Genomic DNA, 13,378 nt, shown 5'->3' with positions numbered 1-13,378 from the left:
CCTTCTTTCCCCGAGTGAGAGACTCCCAGCTAATTACACCCATTAACCAAACAAAGAGAGTGCTTTGAAGATTTATGGGTGAACGTTCAGTGGGAGAATTTGACTTGATACGGAGATCGACAAACTGATAATTTGGGATCGCTCGTGCTCCCGCGAGACCTCACGAGACTTTCTGTTTATAGTTTGTGTCTGCCTAGAACTATGGAAGAATTAACAACTGGAGAATTAACAAAGGCACAGCTTTTCCATTTGTTATGCAAAGGAAACTCAGAGATACTGAAAGCAGTCAATAAGCTGGAAAAGGAAATTCGTGGGACTAAGGGGGAGCTTTTGGATGGAGCCCAAGATCCGGAGAGACCAGCTGATGACGCAGCTCAGCTAACAGTAAATCAAGTGAAACTTCAATGTCTGGAAGTTAACCAACTGGAGGGAGAGAGTGCCAGAGATGTAAAAACCCAAAGTATCTTTAAAGAACCTGGGAAAACAGATTCATGGAAGGAAAGTACCAAAAACCTGGAAGTCTATTCAGAGCAGGAAATGACTTGGATCAGCAAAATAAAAAGAGTCTATTCAAAAGCGACAGCAACTAGGAAGCTATCAGGAGATATTTCTGTGCGACCAGAGGAAGAGATCCAGATTGACAAAGGATTCAGAGCCCCCTCAAAGGCGATTACAAGCAAGAATCAAGCAAGAGATTTCTCTGGCCCTGACAGAAGGACAATCAGAAACACTCTACTATGGAAAAAAATACAATTTCATTTTCTGCGACCACCTGAAAGATGAGCTGAACAATGGAGTACTCTCCTGGCTTCTTGTGAGAAAAAAAAAAAAAAGCAGTAGCAACCTTTAGGACAGGTCTAATATATGAAGGGAACTGACTTTATATCACTTAAGACAATAATAGAATATATCCTTATAATAGATTATACCTTCCTATGTATCAACAACTACTTTGTTAAGAAAGATGGTAATAACTCCTAGATCAGGATTAATATGCGATGGGAATTGAATATGTATGTTAATATGTATGCCAAAAGAGGATGACAAACCATATTTTATAGGCATTAACAAGACAACAGTAGTGAAGGAGACTGACCTAATATCATTTAAGATAATAACAGAATGTATTCCTATAACAGATCTCATATGTATTAACAATCACTTGGCTAAGAAAAATGGTAAAAACTTTTAGACTAGGAATAATATGTGATGAGAACTAAATATCTATGTTAAAAGAGATGGCAAACCATATCAACTGGTCGCTTTTTCTTTACAACTTCTCTGTAAATGCTTTATATAATAATAAACAATAAAATTATCATTAAAAAAAAAAAAGAAGAAGAAGCAAAGTATCTAACATAGTGGTCCCCAACCTTTTTCAGGGTGGGGACCGGTGGCAGCAGGGAGGACGATTGCCTGGCCATGCATGTCGCGCATGGCACATGCGCGGCCCTGCTTCCCTCTCCCCCCTCCCACAGTAAGAAGTTTGCCGGGCTGCAAGCTTGCAGCCTGGGAAGTTTCTTACTGCGGGGGGGGGGGCAGGGAGAGGAAGCAGCAGCCCAGTGCCAGGGCCTTCACGGCCCGGCACTGGGCTGCGGCCCGGTGGTTGGGGACCACCGATCTAACACATAAGTAGTTTGTTTTAAATCTATCCACAACCATTTACTGTATTTTATAGCTAAAAAGATGTATCATCTGATGAAGTAAGTTTTTGTGACTTCACAGAAACTTAGTTTCAACAATTTTAGATGCTGTATATTATCTCTTAATTTGCCTTTCTATTCAAGCATAAATTCCTTCAGTTAGATACCGTGAGGGGAGGCATTATAACTAAAAACAACTAAAAAACAACCCCACCATCCACCCACCTCAAAATCTCTCTACTGCAGCATATTTCTCAGGGTTGATGCTTAGAGGAGGGGCCCTAGATCTTCCCTTGCCCTTGCCTCAACCAGAAACCAGGTAGAAGAGGTTGCAGGCCCTGTGGTACTGTGTGAGTTCCATCAGGGCCCTTAGCTCTTCCGGGATCTCATTTCACCAGGTAGGAGCCAGAACCAAAAAAGCCCTGGCCGTGGTTGAGGCCAGGCACACTTCACGTGGGCCAGGGATCACCAGCTCAGAGTGCAAGGCTCTCCAAGGGGCATAAGGAATTAGAGGGTACCTTAGATATGCTGGGCCCAGGCTGCAAATGGTCTTGGTTAGAACCTTGAACTGGATTTGGCATTCAACCAGCAATAAATGCAGTTGCCTCAGATATAGGCTATCGAAGGTGTTCTAGTGAGAACCCTAACAGCTGCATTCTGTACCAGCTTCAATTTCTGGGTCAGGGATAAGGGCAGGCCAGTGTAGCATGAGTTACAGAAGTCTATCATGGAGATGACTGTCTCTTGGATCACTAAGGCCAGGTCTATGGATCACTTTAGGCCCAGATAGATGCTAGTAAGCCTAACCTGGTAAAATGCCAGCTGAGCTACTCTGGTGACCTGTGATTCCATAGAAAGGGAGGCATCAAAGATCACACTCAGATTCCTGGCTGAGTGTCATAACAACAACAAGAGGTCCACGTGCTTTGATTTGCCACATAAAGCAGCTAATAAAATATGAACAGGCTTTGGTAGATGTGTAGACCTGTTTTTTAAATGGTACAAAATACCAGGGCATGAATGCAATTGTAGTGTGGCCTGCCAAATTATTTTTTATATGTCATGGTAATGTGAGAATTGTAATTTCTAGGATGATGAGACATAGCTTTTTGAAATCAGAATCACACTGAGCTTGAAGAGACCACAAAGGGACATCTAATCTAGCCCCCCTACCTTCTCAGGGACTTAAACACACACACACCCCTGACAGGAGCTCATTCAATCTCCCACCAAACATTTCCAACAAAGGAGACTCCACCACCCTCCAAGGTAGCACATTCTATCCACAAACAGCCCTCAGTGTCAGAAATGATTTTCAGTATATAAGTGGAAGTTCCTTTCCCTTCCTTTGTATCTAAAGCTTCAATAAACGTTAGCCTTTTACATACTTAAATGTAGCTATCATCTCTCTTTGCCCTCCTCTTCTCCAAGCTACAATACCTAACTCAACATTTTCTCATAAGGCATAGATTTCAACATCTCAGCCAATTTAGTCACCTTTCTTTGAATACGTTCCAACTTGTCAATATGCTTCTTAGGTCACAGTGCCCAAAATTGGACACAGTATTCCAAATGTGATCTAACCAATAATTTCCCTTGCTCTAGATTCTGTGCTCCTAGCAATGCACCCAATAGCACCTTTAAGTCCAACAAAGATTTATTCAAGGTGTAAGCTTTCGACTTAAAGGTGCTATTGGACTCTTTTCATTGAGCTACAAACCAACAGAACTACCCACTAATATCATGTTAATTGCCTTAGCTGCCGTATTGTACTGTTGTCAACCAGCAGATAAGTGGCCCCCTGAGGGACATTGTCAACCTCTTCTTAACATCGGGACAGTTTCCGGAAGGGCTTAAGGAGCCTTGGGTATACCCCTTACTGAAAAAGCCTTCGCGGGACCCTGTCAACTACCGCCCAGTCTTGCATCTTGCATTTTTGGGTAAGGTGGTGGAGCGGGCCACAGCAGACCAGCTACTAGCATTCTTGGAGAAAACTTCGGCCCTTGATCCATACCAGTCTGGCTTCCGTCCTAGCCACGGGGTGGAGACTGCGCTGGTTGCCTTGACAGATAACATCCGGTGCCAGCTGGACTGAGGCGGTTTGGCCATTCTTGTGCTTTTAGATCTGTCAGCTGCATTTGATGTGGTTGACCATGAACTATTGGCCCATTGCCTCTCCAGGACTGGAATTAGAGGACAGTGCTATAATGGCTGGTCTCCTTCCTCCGGAAACAGGCGTAGAGGGTGGCTGTGGGAGATGAGTTGTCAGATCCCTGCAGGCTCCCTTGTGGAGTGCTGCCGGTGGTGATACTCTCCCCCATGCTTTTTAACATCTATACGCGCCCTCTAGCACAGCTGGTCCAGGCTATAGTCTGGGCTGTCACCAATATGTAGATGATACCCAGCTCAACCTCCTAATGGATGCCCGGCCGGACTCCCCCCTGAGTACATTCGCCAGTTTGGAAGCAGTGGCTGGATGGCTCAGGCAGAGTCCTCTGAAACTCAATCCCTCCAAGACAGAGATCCTGTGGCTGGGTAGAAGGGGGAAGGATCAGGAAGTGCAACTTCCCTGCCTGGATGGGGTGCCGTTAACTCCTGCACCAGTTACCAGGAATTTGGGAGTGACTTTTGATGCCTCCCTTTCCATGGAGGCTCAGGTCATGAAAGTAGTCCGTATGGCATTTTTCCATCTGCTCCAGGAGCAGCTACTAACACCCTACCTGTCCTCCAGCCACCTGGTCACAGTGATCCATGCAATGGTCACTTCCAGATTAGACTACTGTAACTCACTCTACGTGGGCCTGCCCTTTACTTTGAACTGGATACTGCAGCTGGTACAAAATGCGGCCGCAAGGGTCCTCACTAGAACACTGTGTAGGACCCATATTCAGCTAGCGATCAAACAACTGCACTGGTTACCAGTCTGCTTCCGGGTAAAGTTCAAGGTGTTGGTATTAACCTTTAAGACTATACGCGGTTTGGGTCCTACTTATCTGCAGGACCACTTGGTTACTTATGCTCCCTGCAGGGCTCTTTCTTCTGCAGGTATGAATTTGCTGGTTGTCCCAGGCCCCCGAGATGTCCACCTGGCCTCAACCAGGGCCAGGGCCTTTTTAGTTCTGGCCCCAACCTTGTGGAATGAGCTCCTGGAAGAGCTGAGGGTCCTGCCAGAGTGATCAGCTTTCTGCAGAGCCTGCAAGACGGAGCTCTTCTGCCAGGCATATGGTTGAGGAGAGGGTGGTCTCCACGTTACCATCAGAGGATCCCCCAGATAGGTTAGATCTGATTCCCCTCTCCCACTGGAAGAGAACTTGGCCCTTGGGCTGAACCGGTGGATGGTGGTGGTTTTTAAAATCTTTTAGGGTATTGATCGCTCTCTGTTTGGTTGTGATAAGGATTGTTTTTATGGTTTTTTAAAGGAAACTATTGTTTATACTTGTAAAGCGCTGCAAGACTTTTGAAGAGCTGTGGTAAAAATCGAAAAATAAATACTATTATCAAGTCAGATATCCCTCATCTTATTTTTATGATTCTCATTTTTATTATCCTAATATAATACTTTACACTTCTAGCCATTAAAATTCATTTTGTTGGCTATGGCCCAGTTTTCTAATCTATCAGATCTCCTTGAATAGTAGTCCCTTCCTCTGGGATGTTAGTCATCCTATTTAATTTAACACCATCTGCTAACCTTATCAACGTATCCTATATTGCCTCATCAAAATAATTAATGAAAATGTTAAATTATACTACTCTGGCACAGAACCCTGTGGTACTCTGCTGGTCATCTCCCTTGCATGCCCAGGAAATGCTGATCGCCATTTTGGGGTCACAAGGCGAATTTCCTCCAGACCAGATTGACTAGGGAGGCATCATCTGGACATGGAATTGCGGTCAATGTGGCTGGGCAGGTAGTTGTGAATTTTCTGCATTCCTCAGGGGATTGGAGTAGATAACCCTGTAAGTCCCTTCCAACTCTATGATTCTGTCATTTGGCAGTAGTTGTTGGGGACTTCGTTTTTTCCTTTTTTTAAAATGGGGACCACATTTGCCGTCTTCCATTCTATTGGAGTGACTCCTGTCATCCAGGACTTCTAAAAGATAATTGCTAATAGTTCTGAGGTTTCCTTTGCCAATTCTTTCAACACTTGTGGATGTAATTCATCAGGCCCTGGAGATCTAATTTCATTTAAAGTAGCTGCATTTTTCTGTCCAACATATTTGTAAATTCTATAATTCACCCCTTCCTCAATATACTCTTTTATTTTCCCCCGGTTGAATATCTACTTCCTTATGCGAAAACAGTTGAATATCTTTTTCCTTGTGAGAAAATTCCCATCTGCAATTGAATGGATTGAAAATTTAAATATTAGTATTTAGGGAAATCACATGATTGGCCTACATACCTGTTGTGAGATTCTAGAATTTTTCTCTCTGCTCAAGTCCCAAGTATTTTATGTGCTGTTACTTTAATTTGCAGTGATGTAATTTCTGTAACAACCTGACTAGCCCAGTGTTAGAAGCTAAGTAGAATTGGCCTGGGTTGTATTTGGATGCTAGACTTTCAAGGAAAAGCAAAGTCATGATTCAGAGACAAGCAACAGCAAACCACCTCTGAACATCTCTTGCGTTGAAAGCCTTATGGGTCAGCTGTGGCTTGACAGCAGTGACAACAACATTTGGTGGTGAACAAAGGAATAGTATTCCCATTCTATTGGTACATTTTGGGTAGTAAAACAGATAACATAGCCTGGTTTACTGTTTTCAGTAAAAAGGTAGAGATGTGAAGGCCTGGGGGGGGGGATATCCCTTTTTAAGAAAGACTTCTCCCATCCTCAATTTTTCCAGTAGGATCTATATTGCATTTTTTTTTTTGCAATAAGATTTTACTCACAGATGTGTAGGATGAACATTTGAATGGAAGATAATGCAGAGCAGTAGAGAATAGTATTTACCTTTTTTTTAATACTTTCTCACTGAGAATCAGGAAGCAGTCAAGAAAAAATACCTTTTGAATCTAACAATGATTCCTAGTAAGATACAGTAACATATTTTCAGCTGAGATTGCAGAACAGGAAGGTTAGCAGTGCATGTTTAAGGCAACAAGAAAATCAATGTAGGAAAAACTTTATATCCCTAATAGACATCTGGTAAGTGAGGGGCAGACTGACCATTGAGAACACCAGGAAATTCTTGGTGGGGTAACATGAGGGGGATCTTATCAACCTATGCCATATCACCCCTAAGATGGTTGAGTGGGTATGAGCCAGCAGAGGCATGGGGAAGAAGAAAGGCATGCTCATCTACAGCTGCACCCCTCCTGGCACTATAGGCAGCTTGGTTGGTTACCTTCTGCTCAATGCTGATTGGGTATGCTCTCCCTCCTTCTTTTGGAAGGGTGGCATAGCGGTGGGGCTATTATCCAGAATTGACCCCCCCCCCAGTCCTGACCACTATTGCTGTATTGTCTATTCAGAATTAAGTTCCTTGTTATTCAGTGGGTCTTAGTCCCACAAAAGTGTCTTTAGAATTGCAATTTTAGAGTGCAAGAGTAGCAGGTCTCTTTCTCAGGTATTAGGTATATTTGCAATTTTGCTTATAGAGAGCAAAGGCATTTATAGTTCTCAATTCCACTAATATGACAATTAGTAGAATTTTATATACTCTTAGAAAAAGCACACTTAAGCACACACACTGCTTACAGAAGCCTTAAGAAGACATTTAAGACAAATTCTAGATATAATTTTCTGTAATGCACATGAAAGCTTATACCAAGAATTGAACTTTGTTGGCCTTAAAGGTACCACTGGGCACAAACTTTGTTGTGCTGCTTCATACCAAAATGGCTACCCACCTGATAGGAGAGCAAGTCCAGCATATATTAATTTTTAAAAAATGTGGAAAAATGTATCATTTAAAAAATTTCTGACTACTATGGGAAGATGGCATGCTTTAATATAAATTTAAATTATTCTTTTTGACTACTTTTGTGCTGTCCTGTGAATGTGGCTGGTTGTGTTTCTTTATCGTAAGAATTCAACATTTCGGTCTCAAAGGCAGGAAAGTTCCAAGCATGGGCCTTGTGGTTTCTGGCCAGTTGTGGATTCCCCCTTTTTGGAATCAGAAAGATAAAGTCTGGTGAAGGGAATGGTCTATCGAAGCTGCAGCTAATGCCTATGATTTTTTTCTGGTCATTGAGTTGCTGCAAAAAAAAATTTGCTCCAGGAATTGGATTAGATTAAAGGGAGAATAGTGCTGTGAGGCATTTTAATTTACTCTGATGTCTTGGTGCTCAGATTTCTTGATCCCTGATTTCAACATTTACAGAAGTACGTAAATGGAAAAATAATTCTAGTTTTTCAATTACTTAAAATTTTACCTTCCTGCCAGTGGTATACACAGGAATAGTAATCAACGTACAGTATTTGCTGGCATATAAGACTACTTTTCCCCCCTGAAAAAAATGTCTCCAAGTAGGGGGGGGGGGTCGTCCTATACGCCGGGTGCACTTCAGTTGGGATAGACATAGCTGCCTATAGTGGCCCATAGTACTGTAATGTAATGTAACAAACTCTATATTTTGAGTGGAAATGTTGGGGGGTCGTCTTATACACTGGCAAATACGGTATGTTCACGCACCTCTTTCAAGTTTAATTACAGTTTATTGTGATGTCTGCTTACAGAAGCCTAGGGTATATTCCCTGTAAAGTTGCTTAACTGAGAAATTGGACTGTAGTATTGAGGTGAAATATTTTATGTATACTGCTGTGAGTATAGACTGAGTATTAAAAAAGAGAAAAGGAATAGAAAATAGTAGTGAAAAGACAATAAGGCATAAGCTTTCTGAATGCTGAAAGTACAGAAGAGGAATGTACTTTCTGGTTATGCTTTTAGCTTTATTTTTTGCTTTGTTGAAATGTAAACTTTTGTAAAGAAAAAGAATGGATTTTTAAATTTCTCTAGATACGTTCTGTACTCACACTTTGAATTTTTGTTCTCATCTCTTGGTACTTCTTTTGTTATTTGCCAGACAAACAGCTTTTTAATCTTTTTCTTTCTTACCCAAAGACCTTACGGGCACACTTTTAGTTTTTATTTCATGCTGCTAAGACAAAAGGAACCATTGAACTTGTATGTTAGTTTTATTGCTGAGATGCCTGCTAGACTTTATTGCAGATGGAGTATTCACTGTCACCTTCAACTGCTGTTTTCTCTCCTACACAGGTGACAGATCAATCTGTTAAAGCATTTGCAGAACACTGTCCTCAGTTGCAGTATGTTGGGTTTATGGGCTGTTCTGTTACATCAAAAGGAGTCATACACCTTACCAATGTAAGTACATGAAGAAGGTTTCCCATTGACACTTTCTGTTGGAAGAGTCTTAATTTGTCTGAAGTGTAACTGTCATTCATACACTATGGTAAACCATGGTGCATAAGCTTTAGGTTGATTAATTCTGATTTATTGTGATGTCTGAATTCAGACTGCCTAACAAACAACATCCCTGCTATTAATGATGCAGCAAGAAACAAAAGGCAGCGAGACAAAAAATATTGGGAAGACACATGCTTTTATTCAATTTTGCAACACACACAATACATATTTGTCTACATGAAACAAAATAATGTTATAGGCAAAAGCATAACCCACTCTGTCCCAGGACAGAGCAAGAGAATGAGCACACTAGATGCCCTGGCTTTTATTTGATTTCGGAGAGAAAACAAGATTAGAAAACATAGTAATATAACAAGAAGCTAAAGAAGATGGAAATATTTTGTTTCATAATAAATTGAGGAATACAATTAAGCATGTACTAGAAAGTGGGGGGTGGGGTGGTGACTTTTGTTGTATAGCCAAAAGTGAGTCGGGAGAAGCCCCAGATTTCTTCACTTTTTCCTCCCTGTTTTATAGTTTTGCTCTGCTTACACTGTAGCTTTGTCTGTAGTTGGGCAGTTCAAAGAAGCTTGAGGAAGCATTCTGTGGTCTGTTATATGTGTTTGGTGAACTAGGTGAACTAAATTTATCTGAATGCAGCCATAGAAGACATTATGGAATAAACCGATATTATAAAAATTTCTATCAGCAGCATTGGCTCTAAGTTCATAAATTTAGATCACATTCAAATCTGTGACACAAGAAGCATATCAGGGTGAGTCTTAACAAAGTAGTGGTGGAAGGAAAATGTTAAATGGATGGCTGTAGAAGAGGTGTAGAACAGATATCTAAGATCCAATGGAACTGAGGTAGAAGTGTTTGCAGGTTGTGTTGGAGAAAAGATAGAGCTTCTACTAACAAACCTCTGTTAGAGATAGTAGAAAGAGAACTTCTTTATTACACAGCAAAAGGCAGGAAACAGAATGGAGAAGTGGACGGTACTTGCATCAAATGTTCAAATCCTTTACTTTTTTTATTATAAAAGGAGGCAGGTCGTGAAATATCTCTACTACTTTGTCCCTCAATTTCAAGCAGTTCTGTTTTATGTTCTGTTAAAATAGTATCTGATTTTTATGAGTAAAATTAACTAATATATCTCATATATTTTGGCTGGAATATTTTGAATTAATTTAAAGATTTATTCTGTTCCTGGAAAGTTACCTTGCACTTTCAGAAAGTTTTATATTAATTTTCAAAATCCTTTCTCTAAATCCAGTGGTGGAGTCTCCTTCATTGGAAATGTTTAGTGGGAAATCATTACTTCTAAGTTTTGATCCCAAGATTTCAATCCTTTGATTTGCTTCTTTTAAAGAATTTGCTTGCAAATCTAGCACTGATTCAGTTTTTTGTTTTTCTTTTATTTCTTTTTGCTTTATCTGCATTTCTTGAATATCTTATTTATTTTCTTGAATTTTTTGGCTTATTTCTTGCAGCTCAGAGGGCATCTCAGTCCTTATGTATTCTATCAAAAGTCTTTTGTGCCTTTTGATCTGTTTGCTATAATTGAGGGTTTTTTTGTTTTCATGTTTTATTTCCTTAACTAGAAAACAAGCCCGCTGTAGTGCGAATACAGTGGGCGCTAGTGAGGCTGGAGAGTTGGCCGTCGTGGGTGTGTGGGCTCAGGGGCCGGATCTGAGGACTGGTGCAGTGGTCCCTCCAGTGGGCGGCCTACCTGTAGCTGTGGTGCGGCCGGCGCCTATGTCAGCAGCACCAACGCGGTGGGAGCCACTGGTGGCAGTGTGCTCCAGTGAGGAAGGTGTGGCGGCGGCGGCAGGTGGCGGCGGAGGCTGCTCCCGGCCACGCGGGCCGGTGGCGAGGTGTCATATTGTTGGGTGCCTCTGCTGGTGGCGGCACGCGACGGGTGTGTTTGTGGGGCCCTCCTGGGCGCGGGGGCAGGCGGCGAGCGGCACTGTCGAGAGGGCCCAGGGTAATGGCGGGGTGGTGGTGGGATACGTCCAAAGTGGGAGGGGGTGGATCGGGAGGCGCTTTGCGCCTCCCGCATCGTCAGGCCAGCGGGAGAAAGCGCCCACCGATGTTGCTTCCCCCCCAATGGCCAGGGTCCACAGGTTGGGAAAGGAGCAGGGACGCCACGTCTTCAACGTGGCATCCCTGCTCCTTTCCGAAAATGGAGGAGTGGCGGGGCCGGAGGACTTGCAGAGTCCCCGGCCGGCCAGGCGAGGCCGGGCCAAGCGCGGCTCCCCATTGGTGGCTTGGCCCTGGATGGACACTCAGAGTTTTTATCTCGGACAGGGCCCTCCCTATCTCCTCCCTGACAGCTCTTACCCTTTTATTTAATCCGCTCCGCAGGAGCGGTTTAAAGATATTCTTTGTCCTTAGAAATGTCACACCCATGGCTTCTTGGTCAAGATGGCTAGTGACTGAAAGCACATATTTTATATTCTTTCAAACTTCTCCCACATCAAGGGCATAGATTTCCAGGCAGGGTTAAAAATAACCCCAGCTCCCTTCTGTTCTATTAAGTAGGGCTCCAGTGACATGTATGTGGGAGGATAATAGGTTTTAAAACTTCTGTCTTCTGAAATGCAGAAAACATTGAGGCTCATGTGGAAGAATGCCAGTGATATAGTAAGATTCACTGTTCTAGTTTGCCAGTTATAAAAGTTTTGGATATTTTGCTTACATTGTTATTTTTTTTTAATTAGGCGAAAAAAAATGTTTACTTTTGTTTTCTCAGGTCTAGAATAGGGGAATGCCAGCAAGATTTATCAGCTTCTATTAATTGCACTATTTATTTTCCATAATATGTACTACTAGTAATCAAGCCCGCTGTATCTAAATATAGCGGGCACTAGACCAGGGAGGCTCCGGCAGTCGCGCGGAGCGTGGGTGCCGGGGGCTCCCTTTGTCAGGGGCCGGACGCGGCGAGAGGCGCTTTGCGCCTCTTGCCGCGTCAGGCCGTCGGGCAGGGAGCCCCCGGCAGCTGCGCGGGGGTTCCCTTTGTGGGCGTGCTGAAGCGGCGAGAGGCGAGAGTAGTTCAGCAGTCCATAATGCATAAGGAGGTGGTGAGCTCCTCTTCCTTGACAGTCTTCAAGCAGCAGCTGGATAGATATCCTGGATGCTTTAGACCAGGGGTAGTAAAACTACACCCCCCCCCAGCGTTCACTGGCAGGAGCTCATGGGAATTGTAGTCCATGGATATCTGGAGGGCTACAGTTTGACTACCCCTGCTTTAGATTGATCCTGCATTGAGCAGGAGGTTGGACTAAATGGATTATATGGCCTCTTCCAACTCTATGATTCTATCTTTTTCATGACAAATTAAGGCCTTTTTAGCAGAGATAAAACAGGAAAATAAAATGTGAAGAATTGTTTTAGCTATTCTTTTATTAAAAAGCTAGTTTAAAATATTAACTTTCAGGAAAAAGAAGAGTTTGAGCAGATCAAAATTGTGAGTAATATATATATATAGGTGTTTATATATAAAAAGTTGTTTAATGCTTAGTGTTATATTTATCTTAATAGCTAAGAAATCTTTCAAGCTTGGATCTACGGCATATCACAGAACTGGATAATGAAACAGTGATGGAAATAGTAAAAAGATGCAAAAACCTTTCATCCCTCAATCTCTGTCTGAACTGGATTATTAATGACAGGTAATTTTTATTATTTTAAAAGTATGGAAAATCAAGATCAAGCTATTATATTATCAGTTACTAATGATTTCAGGAGTTTAGGAGAAATGAACAGTTCGGAAAGTGAATTTTTGATTAATGAGGCTTTCTACACTGACTACTTTTTGGTTCAAGTGATTGAACCAAAAGCATATGAACACTCACATGTGTTTTTACTGGAAGAACTGTTTGAAGGGAGGGAGGGGGAATAAACCATATCCATACACTTTAAGACTTTCAGTTTGATGAAATGGCAAGTTATATGTATCTTTTCTGTTTGTTATATGAGCATTACTTTTACCTTGTTTACTGTCTTGAAAGCTAGCATGGTGTGGTGGTTAAAGAGTAGTGGACTATAATTTGGAGAACTGGATTTGATCCCTCACTCCTCCACAAACAGCTAGCTGTGTGACTTTGGGCTAATGATAGTTCTCTTAGATCTGTTCTTACAGAGCAGTTCTGTTTGAATTCTCTCAGCCCCACTTATCTCACAGGTTGTTTGTTGTGGGGAGAAGGGAAAGGTGCTTTGTGACCTCGTTGGGAAGTGAAAAGCAATGGATAAAAAAACAGCTGTTTTTCTTCTTTTTTAATTAATAAAGGAATCAGAGCATAATGGTTCTTTATAAAGACATATATTTGATAAAAATGGTTATTTCTGGAAACATATAT

The 13,378-nt window shown here is 42.1% G+C and overlaps 1 protein-coding gene across 8 annotated transcripts in view; it reads left to right on the top strand.

Annotated features, from left to right (window-relative positions):
• The window catches only part of FBXL17 (F-box and leucine rich repeat protein 17), a 192,093-nt gene that overhangs the window by 52,012 nt on the left and 126,703 nt on the right, over nucleotides 1-13,378 (top strand). For all 8 annotated transcript variants that reach the window (XR_013233131.1, XM_077347746.1, XM_077347740.1 and 5 more), the window contains 2 exons: nucleotides 8,868-8,975; nucleotides 12,561-12,691. Coding sequence is in view for 7 of the 8 variants with exons in the window: in XM_077347746.1 (XP_077203861.1) it covers nucleotides 8,868-8,975; nucleotides 12,561-12,691 (239 nt within the window). In the remaining variant the exon portion in view is untranslated. The remainder of the gene's footprint in view (nucleotides 1-8,867; nucleotides 8,976-12,560; nucleotides 12,692-13,378) is intronic.

This window comes from Paroedura picta, chromosome 7 (genome assembly GCF_049243985.1).
Source record: "Paroedura picta isolate Pp20150507F chromosome 7, Ppicta_v3.0, whole genome shotgun sequence".
Taxonomy (NCBI): Eukaryota; Metazoa; Chordata; class Lepidosauria; order Squamata; family Gekkonidae; genus Paroedura; species Paroedura picta.
Note: the sequence above shows the minus strand (reverse complement) of the source record. Positions and strands in the feature narration are given on the sequence as shown.